Source organism: Diceros bicornis, chromosome 16 (assembly GCF_020826845.1).
Source record: "Diceros bicornis minor isolate mBicDic1 chromosome 16, mDicBic1.mat.cur, whole genome shotgun sequence".
Lineage (NCBI taxonomy): Eukaryota > Metazoa > Chordata > Mammalia > Perissodactyla > Rhinocerotidae > Diceros > Diceros bicornis.
The window spans coordinates 41,857,136-41,880,861 of NC_080755.1; the positions used below are offsets into that span (position 1 = coordinate 41,857,136).

At 37.3% G+C, this 23,726-nt stretch overlaps 1 protein-coding gene across 2 annotated transcripts in view; it reads right to left on the reverse strand.

The window, feature by feature from the left end:
• Nucleotides 1-23,726, reverse strand: part of DYM (dymeclin) — a 375,345-nt gene that overhangs the window by 216,637 nt on the left and 134,982 nt on the right. For both annotated transcript variants that reach the window (XM_058557075.1, XM_058557076.1), the window contains 3 exons: nt 14,864-15,046; nt 14,243-14,421; nt 11,694-11,819 (listed from right to left, as the gene is read on the reverse strand). In XM_058557075.1, the coding sequence (XP_058413058.1) occupies nt 11,694-11,819; nt 14,243-14,421; nt 14,864-15,046 (488 nt within the window). The remainder of the gene's footprint in view (nt 1-11,693; nt 11,820-14,242; nt 14,422-14,863; nt 15,047-23,726) is intronic.

Sequence of the window (23,726 nt, forward strand, 5' to 3'; positions counted from 1 at the left end):
GCATGTTAGCCCAGGGCCAGTCTTCCTCAGCGGAAAAAAAAAAAAAAAAAAAGAGGAGGATTGGCATCAGATGTTAGCTCAGGGCTGGTCTTCCTCAGAGATAAAAAAAAAAACAAAAACGTTACAGTATAGATCCCTACTCTTAGGATCCAAAATCTCACCTTAAGAAACTCAGAAACCAGGGATTCCTTACTTTCCATACTCTTAATATCTAATTACCTCAAGTCAGAAATCACATCGATTTTCAAAACAAAAATATCTGTATAATACCTGTTTTAAGCTACCCAGTTTGTAGTACTTAGTGACTTCATAAGCGCATTTACAAGAATCTGATAGGAAGCAGAATTGCTAAGCCATTGAACAGCTCCTTTTTAAAATATGTGCATGTTTGGTCACTATTAACTAAAAACCATAGAGCAGAAGTGTCCAACACAGCAGCAGTAGCCACAGCGGGTACTTAAATTAAAATTTAATAAAATTAAAACTTCAGTTTCTCAGTCACACTAGCCACACGTTAAGCGCTTCATATCGGACAGTGCAGTTATAGAAGATTTCTATCATCACAGAAAGTTTGATTGAATAACCTGGTATAGAGAACACCACTGTATCCGTCACCCAGTTTTATTAAATGTTAATATTTTTGCTTCTGAAGCACCTCACACCCCCTATACTCCTCCCTGATCCTATTCTCTAAGCTCTGGCAGCCACTATCCTGAATCTGGTACTTCATCACCATGCATATTTTTGACATTTATTATTATCAATTCACATAGTTCTATTTCATTCATTCTAGATGCTCTACAGTATTTCATTTATGTTATCAGCTATTTGCGACTTTTAAACACTATTCGTATGCTACAATGAACATTCTTTTAAACGTGTTCTTGTGAATCTATGAAAAAGTTTTTCCTATGACACAAACCAGGAAATGAAATTGCTGGGAGGTAGAGTATTTACTTCTGCAGGTAATTTGAGAAATGTGAGCAGCTAAACTCCTCACTTCTAAGGAATTTACCAATTTTTACCAATTTCTCTTTCTCTATATCCTCACCAACTTTTTCTATATGAGATCTTGTAATTTTTGCCAACCTGATAAGTACAAAATATTTCAGTTATCTTAATTAGCATGATCCTGATGAATCATCAGGTTGAACATCCTATAAAAATGCTTATTGGTCACTCAGGTTTCCTATTCTGTTTTTCAATTATTTTGCCCACTTTTCTATTGAATACTTTCTTCTTCTAATTGAGTATAAGGGTTCTTTATAAATTAAAAATGCTAATCCATTTTCCTATCTGTAGCTTGTTTTCACTTGTTTTAACAGTGAAAGTTTTCATTGTAACATAGTCAAATTTATTAATCTTTCCCTTCACGGTTTATTCATTTTATGCTTTGCTTAAGAAATTCCTATCTGAAGTTCATAAAAATATTATCCTTTAATGTCTCTTTGAAGGTTTTTAAAAGTTCAGCTTTTCACATCTAGGTCTTATTAGTCCAAGTGGAATTTTTCTTTGTATGTGGGGCAAGATAATCTAATTTTATTTTTTCCATTTGGATGAGCCATGCTCTCAATCTCAGCACAATTTATACTTACTATGTCTGTCACACTTCACGTTTCCATATATGAGAGTGTAGTTTCTGGATCCTCTAAATTCTTTTGCATTTATCTATTTTTTTATTCCAATGTTAATGAAACACAATCTTAAGTACTAAAGTTTTATAACTAGTCTGTCTGATAGGGTGAGTAACTCCACACTGAATTGCTTCAAAAATTTTTCGCCCTTTTCTAGGTTTTTCGCTCTTCCCTATGATTCTGGGATTAGCTTATCAAGTCTCACAAACAACTGCTGAGATTTTGATCAGAATTGCATTGAACATAGTGAATGATTTGGAGGCAAAATTAACAACTTTATGACATTGAGTCTTCCTATCTGTGAACATGGTCTCTCTTTCCACTTATTAAGCCATATTTAATACCTTCATTTAGGTAATTTTGCCATAAAAAATTCTGTACTTCTTTTAGATTGATTCTTGGATTCACCGCAGTTTTATTGCCATTATAAGCAGTATCCCTATATTACCTTTTTGAAGAACTTTGTTATTGGTGTGTAGAAATAGTATTTGTTTTTGTAATCTTGATTTTTGATCCAGAAAATTTGTTCAACTTTCCTAACAGTTCTAATATTATATTAGAGTCTCTGAATTTTTTATGCAGTCAATGATAATATCCATAAAAACTGACATTTAGATTCCCTCCTTTTCAATTTTTAAAACATTTATAGCTTGTTCTAGTCTTAATGATCTACTTAGAATTCTGATACAATGTTGAGGAGAAACGGCAATAAAGGGCATCCTCACTCTGTTCTGACTTGCAAGGGAAGACTTCTAAAATTCTCCATCAAGTATAACACTTAACTGTAGGTTTTTGTAGATACCTTCTGTGGAGACAAGGAATTTGTTTTCTACCTTTATGTTGTTGTCTTTTTTTTTTTTTTTTTTTACCATGCATAAGTGTTGAATTTTATCAAATGCTTTTTCGGCATCTATTGAGATGACTGAATGGTTTTTCTCTCTTAAATTAATAAATTACATAAAGAGATTTTCTAATATGAAACCATCCTTGCATTCCTGCAATACTAGGTATTGACAGATATACTCTTTTTACTACCTTGCTTTATTCCATTTTACATTATTAGATTTATAAGCTTTTGTGACTACATTTGTGCCACTTATTAAATTATTGCCTCTCAACTCGAAATCCACCCTTTTTTGCCCTGCTTTATGATATCAGACCTGAACACTGCAGACGTTTGGTCAGCTGTCTTGATGTTAAGTTTCACCAGTAGAGGACACTGGAGGGACACCTCAGCACCAGAGCAGGAGGAAGAGACTTTCCTTTCTTCTTTCAGTATAGTGTTTTCCACGCAGTAGCCACAAGATAAGCAGGTGGGGACCTTGTAATGTTCACCTAGGCGACCTTCATAGTTCCACTTTGGCCCACACTCTCTGACAAGTTTCTTGACTACTGCTAGGCTATATATTCCTGCACTAGCCAGGCCATCTTCCTCAGAGATCTGGATCTCAGCCTCAGATGGGCATAGGGAAGCTTCCTTTAAATTTCTAAATTCCTTCCTCCCACTCTCTCTCAGATTAAGGGTAATAGCTACTTTCTGCAGCTGCCTCTTCTGTATTCTTTAGGGTCGGCAAACTTTTTCTTAAAAGACTAAACAGGGGCCAGCCTGGTGGCATGGTGGTTAAGTTTGCATGCTCCACTTCAGCAGCCCGGGGTTTGCAGGTTTGGATCGCGGGCATAGACCTACACACTTCTCATCAAGCCATGCTGTGGCAGCATCCCACATAAAAAAGAAAAAAGAAAAGGAGAAGATTGGTACAGATGGTAGCTCAGGGTCAATCTTTCTCACACACACGCACACAAAAACACTAAACATATTAGATATCTTAGGTTTACAAGCCATATAGGCTCTGTCATCAGCTACTTGAATCTACTGTTCTAACTTGAGGGCAGCTGTGGAGAGTACATAAACAAACAGGTGTGGCTGTGTTGCAATAAAACTTTATTTACAAAAATAGGCAATTGGCCTGAAGGCCATAGTTTGCTGAACTCCTATCACAAACTACTGTTGCTTATGGTAATGATGCCAGATAAGAATGAGTGATTTAGAATAATTCAGTGCAAACCATCACTATTGGTGAATTGAAAATGTGATGTAAATACCACAGCAATGCGGTAGATTAGTAGAATAATTATAGTATGCAAGAGGTGATTTTTTTCTTATTAAAAATAGAAACTGGTAATTTTACACATTCAGGTTTAATATGAAAAGTCACCCATTTAGAACAAGTTGAACACATATATTCAACATGAAAGATGCTTTTAATTTGTATTAGTACAAAAGAAATTTCACGTTTCTTGCTTGTTTATTATTTTACTTTATTTTTCATGTTCAACCTGTGTTTGAAGGAGAGTTATTCTACCAGAAAAATTCAATCACTATCTTTAACAGATACATGAACAGATATTACACTTGCATGGTACCCAAGTGCTCAAAAGCTTTATATGCTATAGGATTTTTATATATTTCTTAATGAAACCAGTATCCTAAGACTCATTAGCATAATCATAACGCTGCTGTAACATATAATCTGCATGTCTCTTGGTTCATATGTAAATGCACTTCTTTGTATACATAGCTAGTAGAATTGCTGGGTCATGGGATATATGTATGGTCAAATTAGGTAGAAAATGACACTGAGTTTATTGAAGAAGCTGTAACAAATTTAAACCTCTACCAGCAGCTCCGCATCCTAGGTATTATCATCCTTTTTAATTTTAGTCCTTCTGGTAGGTGTATAGTGGTACCTCATTGTGGTTTTAATTTGCATTTCCCTAATTACTAGTGAAGTTAAAACACTTTTTAGTATGTTTATTGACCATTTGGACACTGTCCTTTTTGAAATGCCTCTTCAATCCTATTGTTCATTTTACTATTGTCTCTTTGTTATTCGTTTGTGGATGTTCATTATATACGTCAGATATAAACTCTTTGTGAGTAACATATAGCAAGATCTTCTTCCACTCTCTGGCTTGATTTTTCATTCTCTTACTAGTATTTTTTTTTCTTACGAGGAAGATTGGCCCTGAGCTAACATCTGTTGCCAATCTTCCTCTTTTTGCTTGAGGAAGATTGTCCCTGAGGTAAGATCTGTGCCAATCTTCCTCTATTTTGTATGTGGGATGCCACCACAGCATGGCTTGATGAGGGGTGCGTAGGTCTGTGCCTGGGATTCAAACCTGTGAACCCCAGGCTGCCAAAGCAGAGCAAGTGAACTTAACCACTATACCACCGGGCCAGCCCCTCTTACTAGTATTTTTTGATGAAGCTTTGAATTTTAATATTGTCTAAATTTAATTAAATTATTATTTAATAATACTGCTAATTATCTAATGCTTGCTGAGGACTGTTTCAGAAACTTTCCTTATCCCCAGGTCATGATGATATTCTCTTCTATTACCTTTCAGAAACTTTACTGTTTTGCTCTTTATATTAATATCTATAATACATTTGAAATAGACTTTTGTGTATGAAGTGGGTAGGGGATCAAGTTCATTTTTCCCCCCATATGGATACTTAGTTGGTCCACTACCACTTACTGAGATGATCTTTCCCTGTGGCTACCTTTGACATAAGTCATGTCCACATATAGAGTCCTCATATCCAGTAGATGGAGTCCTCCTACTTTGTTCCTCTTCTACAATGGCATCTTAGCTATTCTTAGCCCTTTTCAGTTACAAGTAAATTTTAGAATTTTCACATACATATACAGTCATGCACTGCATAATGATGTTTCGGTCAATGACGGATCACATATATAGTACGCTGGTCCCATAAGATTAGTACCATACCGGGCCGGCCCCGTGGCTTAGTGGTTGAGTGCGCGAGCTCCACTGCTGGCGGCCCGGGGTTCGGATCCTGGGCGCGCACCGACGCACCGCTTCTCCAGCCATGCTGAGGCCTCGTCCCACATACAGCAACTAGCAGGATGTGCAACTATGACATACAACTATCTGCTGGGGCTTTGGGGGAAAAAAAGGAGGAGGATTGGCAATAGATGTTAGCTCAGGGCCAGGCTTCCTCAGCAAAAAGAGGAGGATTAGCACGGATGTTAGCTCAGGGCTGATCTTCCTCCAAAAAAACCAACCAAACAAACAAACAAAAAAGATTAATACCATACAGCTTAGGTGTGTAGTAGGCTACACCATCTAGCTTTGTGTAAGTACACTCTATGATGTTTGCATAATAACAAAATTGCCTAATGACGCATTTCTCAGAACATATCCTGTCGTTAAGTGACACATAACTATACACTCTCACATTCAAAATAAAAATACTTCAGACAAGAGGGGAAATTGCAATAAATGTATGTATCAATTTAAGGGTAATGACATGCCTACAATAGTGATATTTCTAATTCACTAACATGGTAAAAGGTTTAGGTTTGTTAATAGTTGCTTTATGTACTTTGGTGCTCCTATGTTGGGCGCATATATATCTATAATTGATAAGTCTTCTTGGTGGAGTGTCCTTTTTATCATTATATATTGCCCCTCTTTGTCTCTCTTAACCTGTTTTATCTTGAAGTCTACTTTGATATGAGTATGGCAACACTTGCTTTCTTTTGTTTGCCATTAGCTTGGAGTATTGTCTTCCATCCTTTCACTCTGAGCCTGTGCTTGTCTTTAGAGCTGAGATCTGTCTCCTGAAAGCAGCATATTCTTGGGTCTTGCTTTTTAATCCATCCTGCCACTCTGTATCTTTTGATTGGAGAGTTCAATCCATTTACATTTAGAGTAATTATTGATATATGAGGGCTTAATGTTGCTGTTTTATCGCTTATTTTCCGGTTCTTTTGCATTTCCTTTGTTTCTTGTCCCATATGTTTTGGACTGCCAGTTCAGTTTGGTTGTTCTGTCTTATGACTCTTTTAGTTTTCTCTTTATTTATCATATGTGATTTTGTTTTGATTATTTGTTTAGTGGTTACCTTGAGGTTTGTATAAAAAATCTTGTGTATGAGAGAGTCCATCATCTGATGGCCTCATACTAAGTCAATTCGATCTCTTTCCTCTTCCTCTTCTAAGTTATTCTTGTCACAATTTATTCTACCTTGTGCTGTGGGTGTGTGTTTAAAGTGATGAGTTTATATTTATTTTTGGTGATTTCATTCCTTTGATCTTTGATTTTGGTATTTAAGTGGTTGCTAACCTATTCCGGTAAAGATCTACTATTTTTCTGATTTTGTCTACCTATTTTTCTCCTTGCTCCAAGCTATGTATTCCCTTTCTCTTTTTTTTTTTCAGGCCTGAGGGCCTTCTTGAGCATTTCTTGTAGTGGGGGTCTCGTGGCCATGAACTCCCTTAGCTTTTGTTTATCTGGGAAAGTTATTATTTCTCCATCATATTTGAAGGATATTTTCACTGGACAGAGTATTCTTGGCTGAAACTTTTTGTCTTTAAGTATTTTGAATATATCATTCCAGTCTTTCCTAGCCTGTAAAGTTTCAGTTGAGAAATCCGCTGAGAGCCTGATGGGAGTTCCTTTGTACGTTATTCTTTGTTTTTGTCTAGCTGCCGTGAATATTCCTTCTTTGTCATTGACTTTTGCCAGTTTTACTACTATATGCCTTGGAGTGGGCTTTTGCCTGTTGACATATTTAGGCAACCTATTGGCTTCACTTACTGGCATTTCCTGCTCCTTCTTCAGATTTGGGAAGTTCTCAGCTATTATTTCCTTGAATAGGCTCTCTGTTCCTCTTTCCCTCTCTTCTCCCTCAGGAATACCTATAATTCTTATGTCACATTTCCTAATTGAGTCGGATATTTCTCGGAAACTTTCTTCATTTCTTTTTAGTCTTAGTTCTCTCTCCTCCTCCATCTGGAGCACATCTGTATTCCTATCCTCTATAATGCTAATTCTTTCCTCCATATTGTCAGCTCTGTTCTTTAAAGATGTCATATTCTCCTTTATCTCCTCCATTGTGTTCTTCATTTCCATCAATACTGATTGGTTTTTCATTATGATTTCAATCTCTTTTGTGGAGAAACTCCTTATTTCATTGAATTGTTTATCCGTGTTTTCTTGTATTTCGTTGAGCTTTTTTATGATAGCTATTTTGAATTCTCTGTTGGTTAGGTTATGGATTTCTGTGCCTTCACGGTTGATTTCTGGGTGTTTGTCATTTTCCTTCTGGTTTGGCGATTTAATGTACTTTTACACCACGATTGCTGTATTGGCTTTGTTTTTCCTCATCCTAGAAATATCTGGTTGCAGTTTCCACCTGCCATCACTGTATGGGGGTCAAGGGCTGCGTAATATGAGCCCCCTGCCCTCCACCCCGGCTGCTCTGCTGTCGGGGGTCACCCGCACTCCTCAGGGGCTGCTCTGACTGGTCGGCTGAGCTACAATGTCGGGCATGTGAGGGGGCAGGGGCCCTTTCTTTTGCCCACTGGGTCCCTGGGGGAGGTGCTTCTCGCTTGCCCCTCGTTATCTGCTCTCCTGGGGTGCTCAAATGTTGATGGCACCCCTGCAGCAGTTCTGAGTTCTCTGTGTGGGACTTTCCCACTGGCTGAGAGAGCCTGAAGAGCTACATTTCCCCCCAGAGGGCCGCCCCTCCCCTCTCTCTGCGAGCCATGTGAGCCCAGTTGCCAATCTGATGGGGAGGGAGAGGATTTCTCTTTACTTCTCCCCAATTCCTCCGGGGTCCCCGGCACGTCCACTCTCAGATGTGTGGCAGCGTGGGTCTTTCTGATGTCCCTTTGTGCAGTGTGAGTGTCTCTTGTTGGTCTATGATTGACCCCTTTTGTTGTATCTTATCGGGGGAAGAGTTTACGGGAAAGCTCACTCCGCCATGATGCTGACATCACCCTACTCTTGAATTTTTGTCAAATCTTAATGTTTTTGTCAGATTTGCTTCAATGTTTTTTGTGTGGTTATTTCTTGTTTTATTTTGTTTTTGCTGCTGCAGAAGTGAATAAAACATTACAGACCTAGGTGAAGCCCTAGTGTGTACCCATCCCCATTTTCATTCCCTTTTCTTTCTTTCTTTATTTTTTTTTTGTGAGGAGGACTAGCCCTGAGCTAACATCTGATGCCAATCCTCCCCTTTTTTCTTGAGGAAGATTAGCCCTGAGCTAACATCCGTGGCCATCTTCCTCTACTTTATATGGGACGCTGCCACAGCATGGCTTAATAAGCGGTGTGTTGGTGTGCGCCCAGGATCCGAACTGGCAAACCCCAGGCCGCCGCAGTGGAACGCGTGCACTTAACCACTTGCACCTCTGGACCAGCCCTTCATTCCCTTTTCTTACTCTCTCGACGTAGCCAGTACCCTGACTGTTTTACTTCACATATTTTAAACATTTTCAATATTATAAACAGTGCTATAGATGACCATTAATAAGCATGTCCTCTCTATGCAAATTTCCAAGAATCTTCCTAGATAACTTCGGAGTGAAACTGCTCAGTTATAGGGTATACACAGTTTCAGTTTTACTAGTATCTCTTAAATCTAAACACACAACTATGACCCAGCAAGTCTACTCCTAGATATATGCCCAAGAGGATGAGTATGTCCACCAAAATACATGTTCAAAAATGTGCACAGCAGCTTTATCAAAAATAGCCCCAAACTGGAAAAAAGCCAAATATTCACCAACAAGAGAATAGATAAATATATTGTGGTATATTCATACAATGGAATAGCACATAGCAATAAAGAAGAACAAACTAATGATGTAATAAATTAGCTGAATTTCAGCCACACTATGTTCAGTGAAAGAAGCCAATATAAAAGAGAACACACTGTAATGCAAGGAGAGGCAAAAACTAATTTATTGGGAGGGAAGTCAGAACAGTAGTTAACTCTGATTGGTGTAGGATATTGACCAGAAAAGGGCATAATGAAGCTTCTATTATGTTGGAATGTTCAATAACTTGATCTGGGTAGGATTAACACAGTTATATACATATATAAAAACTCCTAAGTTGTATCTTTAAAATTTGTGCACTTTCTATTTTATACGTTAATTTTAAAATGTTTTTAAATATTATATTGGTTTTTTATTCCTTATCAAAAGAAAGATAAGCGCTGTTTTTAAAAACTGAATAAATCAGTACAAATATTTTCTCTCTGGTGGCACTTTACTAAATACAGATCCTCCTAGACTTACAATGGGGTTACGTTCCAATAAACCCACTGTAAGCTGAAAATATCATAAGTCGAAAATGCATTTAATACACCTAACTTACCAAACATCACAGCTTAGCCTAGCCTAGCTTAAACGTGCTCAGAACATTAGCCTACAGTTGGGCAAAATCATCTAACAAAACCTATTTTTATAATAAAGTGTTTAATACGTCATGTAATTTATTGAATACTGTACTGAAAGTGAAAAACAGAATAGATGAACGGGTACAGAATGGTTGTAAGTGTATTGGTTGTTTACCTTCCTGATCGCATGGCTGACGGGGAGCTGCAGCTAACTGCCACTGCCCAGCAGCACAAGAGGGTATTGTACTGCACACTGCTAGCCTAGGAAAAGGATCAAAATTCAAAATTCGAGGTACACTTTCTACTGAATGGTATTGCTTGCACACCATTATAAAGCTGAAAAATTGTTAAGTCAAACCATTGTAAGTCACAGACCATAAGAATTAAGAAATTTTTATGTTTTATTCTGTTTCCACAGTGTCAAGATTCCTTAGATCCTAGTTAAAATGATGGTCACACCATATGAGAGGCAAAAAAAGTTTTAATGGAACATTAGAGAAAAGATGACATGAAAGCCCTACTGAAGACAATAAGAAAAAAAGTGTTTGTACCCAATGAAGAGTGAAAGCCCTAGCCCCATCTTCCACTAGACCCCCACAGCCAGGACTCTGGAAGAGTCCCCTCTGAGAAACTGATCAGCCCAAAAGAAAAGGCCTACAGAGAGCAGGATACCCAGAGAAACAGACCATGCAGAACAAGTTACAGTAAATAAGTCTTGCCCACACACAGAACTTCCAATCAACTTTTTAGTGCCTTACTCCTAAATAAGAACAGATAAACAAGGATAACCAGACATTTGAGGAAAGCCTCCAATGTGGACTAAGACAGGAGTCAAAGAAGAAAATGAAATTGAAAAAATACGCAATAGGTTTTAATACATTTAGAGGAGACTTTTCTGTTGAGGTACTGGGAGTTGCATTAATGATTGGTACATGAACAAGAAAGAGGGCAATGATGTGTTACCAAAAATTAAAACACATATAAGAAAAGAAATGCAATTATCATACACTCCATCTGAGCTAAGAATAATAGTTAACATAATCATAATAATGTAAAAGCTGAGCTAATCAAAAGTGATAATATGGAAGGAGGAAAAAGTCTATGTGCTGGAAAGGGGGCTGGGAACCCAGAGGGACCACATATGATGTGCAGGAAGGAGCACTAATGACTTATCTTCCATCTTGGAAGATAACAATTAATGTCTAAATCTGAAAAAACAAGAAATAACAATATAAACACGTTATTTAGAAACATGGACAAAGCTGAAAGCATTTGTCTTTAGGAAGTGGGCATCAGGAACAGGGTCGACATGAGGTATTTTTCACTATGTACATGTATTACTTTGACACAAAGAAAATACCACAGAGGAGGAAAAAATCAGTTTGGGAATGGAACTCGTCAACAGGACTAAAATTTAAAGAGTTAAATTATGTGACACTCTTTTTAAAAATACAGAACAATTCCTCAGTCCTCTTCTCTTTGTTCCCTATTCTTTCACTCATTCTGTATACAAGGAGCAAATCCGTTTGACAATTTCTTACACAACTAAAAAGTGGAGATGAAACAGAGAAGAAAAATGAACCTGATGGCAGCACAAAAACACTTGCATCAAAAATTCTAAAGAAACCATTTTGAGACAGTTTTTAATAGTGGCTAACAGTCATTCAGGAAAAAAGCACCACTTCATAAATCTAAAGAAAGACACACCATTTCTAAGTCAGGTTCTTGCAGAAACATCTACCAGAAGGAAAAGCAAGGGGAAATGCTAAGGCTGCAGTAAATCTCATGGAGGGACAAGTCTACTCTGTAACTCTAAAACTCTAATCAAAGTAATGGGAACTTACCACTTCGTGAATGGATCTATTGAAGCCATCATCTTCTGTAAGGATCAACAATATTATAAGGGCCATATACACATGGTGTGAATTTCTTTCTTCAACATGATACAGAATCTCAAGAATTGGTAAAACCTAGGGAATAAAAATTTTAATTTACTATTTCAATTACTTTATTATAAGACTAAATGTTTTAAATGTTTATACTTTTATTATGTACCCTTTGCTTTAATTTCATAGTTATACTTTTCTTTAGAGGAAAAAAACACAAACGAGCCTCTGACTGAAAGTACTTTCCACATGTACAGTAGTCCCCCCAAGCCACAGTTTTATTTTCCACGGTTTCAGTCACCTGCGGTCAACCTGGTCTGAAAATATTAATGGAAAATTCCAGAAATAAACAATTCATAAGTTTTAAATTATGCGCCGTTCTTAGTAGCATGATGAAATCTCATGCCATCCTGCTCCATCCTGCCCAGGACGTGAATCATCCCTTTGTCCAGTGTATCCACGCTGTATATGCTACCAGCCCGTAGTTAGGAAAAAACATAGTATATATAGGGTTTGGTACCATCCACGGTTTCAGGCAACCACTGGGGATCTTGGAATGTATCTCCTGCAGATAAGGAGTGACTACTGAACAGTCATGAGCTGCATAACGACATTTCAGTCAACGACGGACCACATACACGACTGCGGTCCCATAAGATTTGCACCATATAGACCTAGGTGTGCAATAGGCTATACCATCTAGGTTTGTGTAAGTACACTTTATGATGTTCACACAATGACGAAATCACCTAAGGATGCACTTCTCAGAACGTATCCCCGTCGTTAAGCTTTAACGCATGACTGTATAGCTAAGATACCAGTAAAGAAAAACATCACCTTCTGTGAAGGCCTGCTGCCATACAAAGGCTGGGTTTGCAAAGACCATTTACACTCACAGTCAACACTTGACACTGAAGAGAAGCAAGTCTGCCTCCAGACTAGCAGGATCTTACACACAATAAGGTATTTGATACATGTTAATGTGTCAAACATTACCTTCTTAATAGCAACGACTCTAGAATAAAAGAATTGTTAACAACAAAATCAGATCAGCCCAATAAATTTTCTATCAATAGCATATTTTCTAATCATAGCCTCTACCAATATTTATTATAGAAGAAAGGACAGATAAGGACATCAGTTAAGACATTATCAAAGTAATCCATGCAAGAAATTAAAAACAAAAACAAATATACAAATCCAACCCCACCATACCCTCCTCAAAAAAAAAAACCAAAACAAAACCTTTTACCTTCTCACTGGTGTATGTCATCACATACAGACAACTGCACCCTGCACGATTTTATGTACCAACATCCTTACACGGAACTTTCTAGAATGGGTGATGTCATGGGTTTTCTGCTTATTGCCATCATTTCCCTTAGGCTATATCATGCTCAGAATTGTCTCTGCTTATATTCACTTATCCATCAGTAAACAAGCCTTCTTTTCACAAGTTTTCACTCACATGAGCAGTACACTGTTACATCCCATTTTGGTATTTAAGCCAACGTTTTCCACACATAGTTGATGTGCAGATAGGTTCTTTCAATACGTTTTTTTAGCCTTAGTGTAACTCTGACATAGAATATACTTTTCAAATAAATTCTAATATTCCATGTTTATTCAATATTTTATCTTTAACGCTGAAAAAACGGCCACCAAATCCCTGGTGAATCCTGCTATCAACCTATAAAAACTGGCGCAGAGGGGACATGCCTGTTGCTGCCAGTGACCTGCTAGCTCTTTCAGGGAAGTACACAATTTTATTCACACAAGAATAATGCATGGTTATCTATATATTACGTATTGCAAATGTAATAACACCTTGGTGAGGTAGTTTACTTTTCCACTCATAGAAACATGGATGTTTACACATTAGTTATAATGGAAATCAATGATTGCATACAGGAGTTTTTGTCTAATGAGCAAAAATTTGGAACCAATTTCACTCACATAGTAAAGGATACTGTGCATTTAAGTGACGTCTGGCAAGGGTACCTTAAAATAACTATAACACTCCAGGAATTGAGTTCAGGCAGCCCTAGAAATTAAGCCTGTCGAAGGGATGGGACACTTGGGGAACTGAGTTGAGAAATCACCCTTCTTTTTCGCCATCCTCATCGGGAATATGCTGCAACTGTGACCAGCTACACGAACTTAGTGGGGAGGCACTTAGCAGCTGGAAGGAACCAAGTGCGTGTAAAAGCTTCTTGAGAATGGCAGAGGGTGCTTCCTGGAGGACTTGGTCAGGCTGAATCACGGGCAGTGGGTGGCTGTTAAAGACTGAAGGACAGGAAGCTTGTCATCCTGCTGTGTTCTCCAGTTCTGTGACGCCATCTCCTACACTGTACAACTCAGACCTCTGCCTGTGTTTGGTGGCATCTCCCATCAACCCCTTGACCATCACCTTTGCAACTAGGCAAACATACCCTCTCGGGAAAAGAAATTACTCTTCAAAATATTATAAAATACAAAAAGCGTGGGAAGTTTAGTACGACACTTACAAGATTTTCCATATCTGTGCGAGCCAACATGTATGTTCTAATATTACCATTCTGATGGAGCAATGTATACAAGAGGAGAGTTGCTTGATCAGACGTCTGCTGTTCACACAAAGCTGTGTACAAACTGTTAAAGTTAATCTGGAAAGCATGTGGAATTGATGAGGGGAAAGGACTGCTATCTGGAATATAGAAAACACAAAATTTTAAAAATATTACATCAGTACTTTCTGGACTGTGCTTTATATAAATAATAAAAGCACTGTTAATATATACAATTCAATTCCCATTAATTTTGTGTAAGTCACTACATTTCAGATTCAAAATTTCAATTTACATTTTAAATTTTACTTTAAAATGAACTAAACTAATGTAAAACATAGTGACTATAGTTGATAACAAGTATTGTTTAATTGAAATTTGCTAAGAGAGCAGAACTTCAATGTTCTCACAAAAACAGAAATTAAAAAAAAAGAAAACTGGAACAATTTATTTCTCTGTACTATCTAAACCACTATCAAGTTGATAGTCATCTTCATAACTATAACACAATAAACCATACGGGGTAAACAATACCCTCTTTCCTCATTGGAAAGAATATTCAGAGGAAAAAATAACACTAACCTTGTGTATTCTTAAAGGACATAATGGCCTGTTTGTAGGGGTTTGGGGCATCTGCAGCATCTGTCAGATTGGCCAGCACCAGCAGAAGCAGGAGACTCTGGTTGGCCAGAGGAGAAGAAAGTTCTGGAGTGGCAGCTGCTTTGCTGCCCACACCGCCCAGTGTGAAGACAGTCCAGAGTCCAGCTTGAAAAGAAAACCCACAGTTAAGATGTGCTAGGACTAGTAAGATGAATATATTTCTGCACAACATTCTATACTTTTTCATATTTAAGTTTGAAATAACACTCTGTTTTTTGTGTGTGTGTGTGAGGAGGACTAGCCCTGAGCTAACATCTGATGCCAATCCTCACCTATTTTCTTGAGGAAGACTGGCCCTGAGCTAACATCCCTGCCCATCTTCCTCCGCTTTATATGGGATGCCACCACAGCATGGCTTACCAAGTGGTGCGTCAGTGCGCGCCCGGGATCCGAACCTGCGAACCCCAGGCCACCAAAGCAGAGCACGCGCACTGAACCGCTTGCGCCACCAGGCCGGCCCCAACACTCTGTTTTTTGATTATGAAAGTAAAACAAGCTCATTGTTTGAAAATTCTCATATTGCCCAAGAATATAAAATTTTTAAAGACTATCATTCCCTAGTCCCATACCACTTCCACTTCCCATACATAACCACTATTAAGTTTCTTATCTCCCTAGACTTTTCTTTACATATCAAAAAATTTACATAATTACAAGAAATGTACAACTTTATACCAATATATTTGAAAACTTAAGCAAAATTTTGAAATATCTAGGAAAATACAAAATACCAAAATTGGCCAAAGACGATGACAGCCTGAATAGACAAATAACCTTAGAAGACTAGAAAACAGAGTTAAAGAGTTAACCCTAAAAACCAAACCAAGTCCAGATTTTTTTACATATAAGGCCACCAAACCCTCCAAGTACAGATAATTCTCATATTATATAAGCAGTTCCAAATTACAGAACAAGAATCATATTTACACAATTCATTTGACAAGGCCAGAAAAATCTCCTTGATACGGAAACAGGATAAAGACTGCATTTAAAACAAAACAGAGAAATGATAAAGATTTTTAGAATCTTTATTCTTTTAGAATCACACAAAAGCAGATGAAATCTTGTAGAAAAATTTATTAAAAGAATAAATGCATATGATCAAGAATATTTTGTCTCTGAAATGCAAGAATTATTCACCATTAAAAAAATCTGTTGGGGCCAGCCCCATGGCTTAGCGGTTAAGTGCATGCGCTCCACTACTGGTGGCCTGGGTTTGGATCCCGGGTGCGCACCGACACATAGCTTGTCTGGCCATGCTGAGGTGGCGTCCCACATATAGCAACTAGAAGCATGTGCAACTATGACATACAACTATCTACTGGGGCTTTGAGGAGAAAAAGGGAAAAAAAAGGAGGAGGATTGGCAATAGATGTTAGCTCAGGGCCGGTCTTCCTCAGCAAAAAGAGGAGGATTGGCACGGACGTTAGGTCAGGGCTGATCTTCCTCACACACACAAAAAAAATCTATTAATTTATTTCTCCTCATTTAAAAAGGATGGAGAAAAAGAAAATATGATCATCTCAATAGACGCCAATTTTTTAAAAAAATTAAACTTAAAACCTATTCTTAAAGAAAAAGAAAGGCAAAGAACCTCTTTGGTTTCTAAAGTCTATCCAATCAGAAATCCATAGTGGTTAAACTTTGGAAAAATTCCTATTAATATCACCAACATCAGGGGCCTGCTGGTGGCCCAAGCGGTTAAGTGCATGTGCTCCGCTGCAATGGCCCGAGGTTCGCTGGTTCGGATCCCGGACACGCACCAATGCACCTCTTGGCAAGCCATGCTGTGGCGGCGTCCCATATAAAGTGGAGGAAGATAGGCACAGATGTTAGCCCAGGGCCAGTCTTCCTCAGCAAAAAATAAAAAAAATAAGAGGAGGATTGGCAGATGTTAGCACAGGGCTGATCTTCCTCTCTCTCACACACACACACACACACACACACACACACACACACACACACAAAATAATAATAGTATCACCAACATCAGCAGGGTACTACCGGTGCTGCAAGCCAAAGCATTAAGGCAAGAAAAAAAAAGACAAAAAAAAAAAAGTTAGGAAAAAAATTTCATTATTTGCATGCAATCTAATTGCGCACTGTCCAATACAGAAGCCATTAGCCACTGTGGATATTAGGTACTTGAAATGTGGCTAATCCAAATTGCATTGTGCGGTTAAGTATAAAATACACTCTGAATTCTGAAGATTTAATATCAAAAAAAAAAAAATCTCTGACTTTTTAATATTGATTACATGCTGAAATTATATTTTGGATATACTGAGTTAAAGTGCATTGTTAAAATAAATTTCACCAATTTCTTTTTACTTTTTCAATATAACTACTAGAAAATTTAAAATTACATATTTGGTTTGCATCTATAGCTCACATTATATTTCATCGGACAGAGCTGCTCTAGAATATCAAGAAAATCAACTGACACACTATTAGAAATAATAGATTTTGGTACAATTCTATGGCTAAAAAAATCAACATATAAAAAATCAAAAGCCTCTATGAGCAATAAATAATTAGAAAGTCCAATCACAGTAGCAACAAATTCAATAAAATATTCAAAATAAACACAAAAGAAATGTGTAAGACCTTTAGGCAGACAACCACAGAACTTGGCTGAAGGCCATATGAGATCTGAATTAATACAGAGATACAATAAATTTCTGGACAAAAAGACTCAATACTGCAAAACTGTCCCTAAGTTAATCTAAAATTCAGTATAATCACCATCATAATACCGAAAGGAACTTGAGTAATATTTTGTAATACAGTGTAAATAAAAATATTGCTGGATGTAAAATACGTAAGAAAAATTTTTGAGAAGGATTAATCTGGAGGATTCCTGGAGAGGAGTGATCCTGGTCAAATAGCAAAATTTTTATAAAGCTATAGTCATTTAAAAGAATGATACTGGGGCTGGCCCGGTGGCGCAAGCAGTTAAGTGCATGCGCTCCGCTGCGGCAGCCTGGGGTCTGCTGGTTCGGATCCTGGGCGTGCACCGACGCACCGCTTGTTAAGCCATGCTGTGGCGGCATCCCATATAAAGTAGAGGAAGATGGGCATGGATGTTAGCCCAGGGCCAGTCTTCCTGAGCAAAAAAGAGGAGGATTGGCATCGGATGTTAGCTCAGGGCTGGTCTTCCTCATGGGAAAAAAAAAAAAAAGAATGATACTGGGGTTGGCCCAGTGGTGGAGTGGTTAAGTTCATGCACTCCATTTTGGTGGCCCAGGGTTCGCAGGTTCAGATCCCGGGCTCGGACCTACACACCGCTGATCAAGCCATGCTGTGGCGGCATTCCACATACAAAAGATAGAGGAAGATTGGTACAGATGTTAGCTCAGGGGCCATCCTCCTCAAGCAAAAAGAGGACGACTGGCTACAGATGTTAGCTCAGGGCAAACCTTCCTCACCAAAAAATTAAAAATAAATAAATATCTATCCTAAAAAAAATAAAAGTATGATATTGGCAGTAGAGTAGACAAACAGTTCAATGAAACAGAAATGAATTCAGAAACAGAACCACACGTATTTGAGAATTAACCTTATGATACAGGGTAGTATTCCACATCAGTGAGAAAAAGATAAAATTCTATAAAAGTCTTTGGGACAAGTGAATTTAATCATTTCGCCAGTATTTAATTACAGAAGTATGTGTATAAACCTTATATAGAGAAAGCCTTTTTCTTATGCAAGAAACAAAATTCAAGAAGATATAAAGAATATTAATTTGCCTACTTAAAAATTAAGTACTTCTATGCAATGAAATATATCATAAACAAGACAAGTAAGAGACAAGGAGAACACTTCCAATATATAAAACAGAAAAGGATACGTATTTTTTAAAAAGACCTCCTGCAAAAGAAAGCTAACAATCCAAAATAAAAACAGGCAATAAAAGTTCAAAGCAATAAAAAGAGAAAATTAATTAATTAATATGATGATGAGATCATTCATGAGAACAGAAATTTTTTAGGATTTATAACACTCAGTATTGGTAGAAGCATAGAAAATATTATAATAACGGGCCGGTCCCAAGGCTTAGCAGTTAAGTGCGTACGCTCTGCTACCGGCGCCCGGGGTTCGGATCCCGGGTGAGCACCGACACACTGCTTGTCCAGCCATGCTGAGGTGGTGTCCCGCAACTAGAAGAATGTGCAACTATGACATACAACTATCTACTGGGGCTTTGAGGAGAAAAACGGGGTGGGGGAAACAAAAGGAGGAGGATTGGCAATAGATGTTAGCTCAGGGCCGGTCTTCCTCAGCAAAAAGAGGAGGATTGGCGTGGATGTTAGCTCAGGGCTGATCTTCCTCAGAAAAAAAAGAAAAAGAAAAAGAAAAAGAAAATTAATAACAGCAAGAGATCAAAGTGGCATCGAATTTTTGAAGGATATTTGGAAGTTTGCATTGAAATTAAAAATGCATATCCTCATCAACCCAGCAATTTTTTTTTCTTATACTAGAGAACACTTGAACAGGTACACAAAGATGCATGTATGGAAATATTTACTGTAATACTGTTTAAAATTGTCAGATACATGCCTACACAGAGGAGGGAAACAAAGGAAAAAATAAACAAGTGGGACTTTATCAGATTAAAGAGCTTCTACAAGACAAACGAAACCAGAATCAAGATGAACAGACAACCCACCAGCTGGGAGAGAATATTTCCAAAACATATATCTGACAAGGGGTTGATCTCCATAATATACAAAGAACTCATACAACTAAACAACAAAAAAACAAACAACCCGATCAAAAAACAGGCAGAGGAAATGAACAGACACTTCTCCAAAGAAGATAGATGGCCAATAGGCAAATGAAAAGATGTTCAACATCACTAATCATCAGGGAAATGCAAATCAAAACAACACTAAGATATCACCTCACGCCCGTTAGAATGGCTATAATTACCAAGACAAAAAAAACAACAAATGTTGGAGAGGATGTGGAGAAACAGGAACCCTTATACACAGCTGGTGGGAATGCAAACTGGTGCAGCCTCTATGGAAAACGGTATGGAGATTCCTCAAAGAATTAAAAATAGAGATGCCCTATGATCCAGCCATCCCACTACTGGGAATCTATCCAACGAACCTGAAATCAACAATCCAAAGGGGCTTATGCATCCCTATGTTCATTGTAGTATTAGTCACTATAGCCAAGAAGTGGAAGCAACCTAAGTGTCCCTCAACTGATGACTGGATCAAGAAGATGTGGTATATATATACAATGGAATACTACTCAGCCATAAAAAAAGACAAAATTGTCCCATTTGCAACAACATGGATGGGCCTGGAGAGTATTACGTTAAGTGAAGTACGCCAGAAAGAGAAAGACAAACACTGTATGATCTCACTCATATGTGGAATATAAACCAACACATGGACAGAGAAAACTGTATTGTGGTTACCAGGGGCAATGGGGGTAGGGGGTGGGCACAAGGGGTGAAGGGAAACATATATATGGTGATGGACAAACAAAAATGTACAACCCAAAATTTCACAATGTTATAAACTATTAAAACATCAATTAAAAAAAAGTCAGATAATGGAAACAATGTAGATGTTCATTAATAGCAAATGGTTACATAAGCTACGGTTACTCCACACTACAGAATACAGTATAAAGAGGTAGGTACTATGTATTAACAAGGAAATATCTCTAAGGTACCCTGTTAAGAGAAAAAAGCAAGTTACAGAAAAATTGAGATGATAATTTAAAAACCACTCACCAAAACCATCTATGTATGTATGTATGTGTGTATCTATGTGTATGTATATAAATACATACTTTTTAAAACAGGAAGGACAAAGTGTACATCATACTGGTAACAGAAATTACCTCTGGCATGGAATTCAAGGACTTTTGCTTTATTTGTACAGTTAAATTTTTGCAATAAGAATATATTCACTTATTTCTTTAAAAATAAATATAAAATAATAAAATTAAAATAACAGAACAATATAGACCCCAGTGGTATATGATTATGTAGGATATGGAAAAAACTCATCAGTATATCATTAAGTGAAAAGGCAAATCACAAAACAGTATAAATATACAAATAATATGCCCCATTTGTTTTTTTAAAAAATTGTAAATATACATATCTATGTATGCAAATGAACCCACAGTTGCCTGGCAGGGTGCACTGCTGACAGTGGTTAGTTGCCTCTGATCATGGAGAAGAGTAGGAGGGAAGGTGGCTTAAAGGAGTCTCGTATTTCGTTCATTGTTTTCACTCATTTGACTCTTTTACAACATAGATGTATTCAAGCATAACTTAAGCAATTAAAAACAATAAAGAAAGAAACGAGGGAAGGAAGGAAATTCCTGGTCACCAACTCCAGAAAATGTGATGCAATACACTCTCAGGCCAGGGATACCACCCTATGATTTTTGTTTTTAAAAAGCGCCCCCTGATAATTTTGGAGGAGTAATCACCAACATGTTAACACTGATTAGATCTAGGATGATGGCAATGGGCATGATATTTTAATCTTTGTACACGTCTAATTTTTTTTATTACTTATTACAATGGGAAAATGTCATTTTTACAAGAACACCTTAGCTAAGGAAATTAAATGCATAGCAAATGGACAGCAAAATAAGCAAAACTGATGAATTTTATTTTTCCTAAACTAACACAGGCAGATGTTTTTTATTTCTTCTTTATACTGTAAATAGTCCAGTGTGAACATCTGTTCATTTCTAATATTTTGCATTTTTATTGAACACAGGATATAAAACTATCTCATGGATATCTCATCAATATATCATTTCTTACATAATTGTGGTCCTGCAAATCTCGAACTTTTTCTGTGACTCATTGGAATGATTTTACTATTAATTCTTAAGAAGCTATTATTTGGAAGTGAAGGTAAATAGCCCTCCCGCCCAAGTTTCAGAGGTCCCCAGAGAAGTACACAGGGAGCCTCAAAGCGCACAGCGTATCTGGTATAAACTTTCAGCGTAACACAAGCAAAGTGCAGGCCCAGCACGGGAAGTCAGTAGAAAGAATTTTTTGTTTTTAATGTAGGAAGGATTTTAAGACGATTGAGGAAGACAGGAAAGTTTCTATTAAGTCCTGTGCTCCTTCCGTTTCATTAGGAAAATCTGGATATTTGGATAAAAATTATCAATTAATAACTGATCATTACACATCACAAATTTAAATTTATTAAAAACAATGTTCATGATATAGTTGAGAGACATTTAACAAGAAACGCAAAATTACGTAGAAAGTACAACTAGTAGCCAAGTATTATTTGCTTTGGACTGATTTGTTGTTTATCTTAACATTTTTAAAAATTTCCAGTCACTTCCTTCTACTCAGACCATGCTCCATAACGGTCTACCCCTATATCCACCACCGTGCATTCCACAATTGCAAGCAAAGAAAAACACAATTACAAAGCTCAATCTGCAACAAAAATAATGACAAAATGCTCTCCGAGGGAAAATATACGCGTTGTTTTTTTTTTTATTTTCTTCACAGCTGCACATCTTCGTTACTAGGAGAAATAAAGAGTTGACTACCCCTGGACAAAATTCACAAACAAAATTCTGACTCTCTTTTAGCACAACAACTTGACTCTCTTTTTTTTTTCCCCTTCAAGTTTTTCCAAGAGGGCTGAGAAGCTGCTTATAATGTCAGACAAACTAACATTTTACTGAGAAGCTACCCACCCCACACACACAGCCCTCCTTCCTTTCTCTGGTGAATATTACTGCTATGTTGCGTTTCCTTATAGGGAGAAATGAGGCAGCCTGCCATTGCCTACATTGTAGTTTTAACTGGCGCATAATGTTGGACCAGAATTCTTCCAAAAGTTCATTTCTTTTTGCTGATCCAAGCCTCTGATCTATGACCCAAGAATCTTAGTGGAATTGCATTTTCCTGTTGGCAAAAAAAAATTTCTCTCCACCAGAAAAATAAGGGAAAGTTACAGTATATTTCCTTCTGTTCTAAAAACCAAATTAAGGATAGTCTCCAAAGATTTTTAATTGTATCCTCAAGTCCTCCAAATAAACTCTTAAAATAAAATTCATCTAACTAAAACCAGAAAGTACTGAAATTAAAAGAACAAATCTGGTGTTGATGATTCAATTTTTTTAAAGTACTGACTCAAGATTATTTATCCTTAACAATAAAAATGTGAGAAAGATACAATGTATGACAAACTGAAACATCAAACATCAATGAAAATCATCATCAAGGGGAAAAAAGAACTCTCATTTTTAAAAATACTGAACTCAAGGGGCTGACCCCATGGCGTAATGGTTAAGTTAGGTGCACTCCGCTTCAGCAGCCCGGGCTCACAGGTTCGGATCCTGGGTACAGACCTACACCACTCATCAGCGATGCTGTGGCAGCGACCCACATACAAAATAGAGGAAGACTGGCACGGGTGTTAGCTCGGGGCTAATCTTCCTCAAGCAAAAAAGGAGGAAGACTGGCAGCAGGTGTTAGCTGAGGGACAATCTTCCTCAGAAAAGCAAAAAAATACTGAACTCAAAAATAAACACTATTTTATTAAGACAACAAAATTTCTGTTTTTTGATATTACTAAACATGCTACTTGCCAAACTATAATTGATTTCTTATATCTAACAAATATATCACAAAACACGAATTATTCCATCAGAACCATACAAAAAATAAATGACACTATACACTGTCATCCATAGCTATAAAAATCTGTGAAAAGGGTCATATCCATCTATTTTGAACCTGCAATATTGTAACAAACCAGATATTATGAAA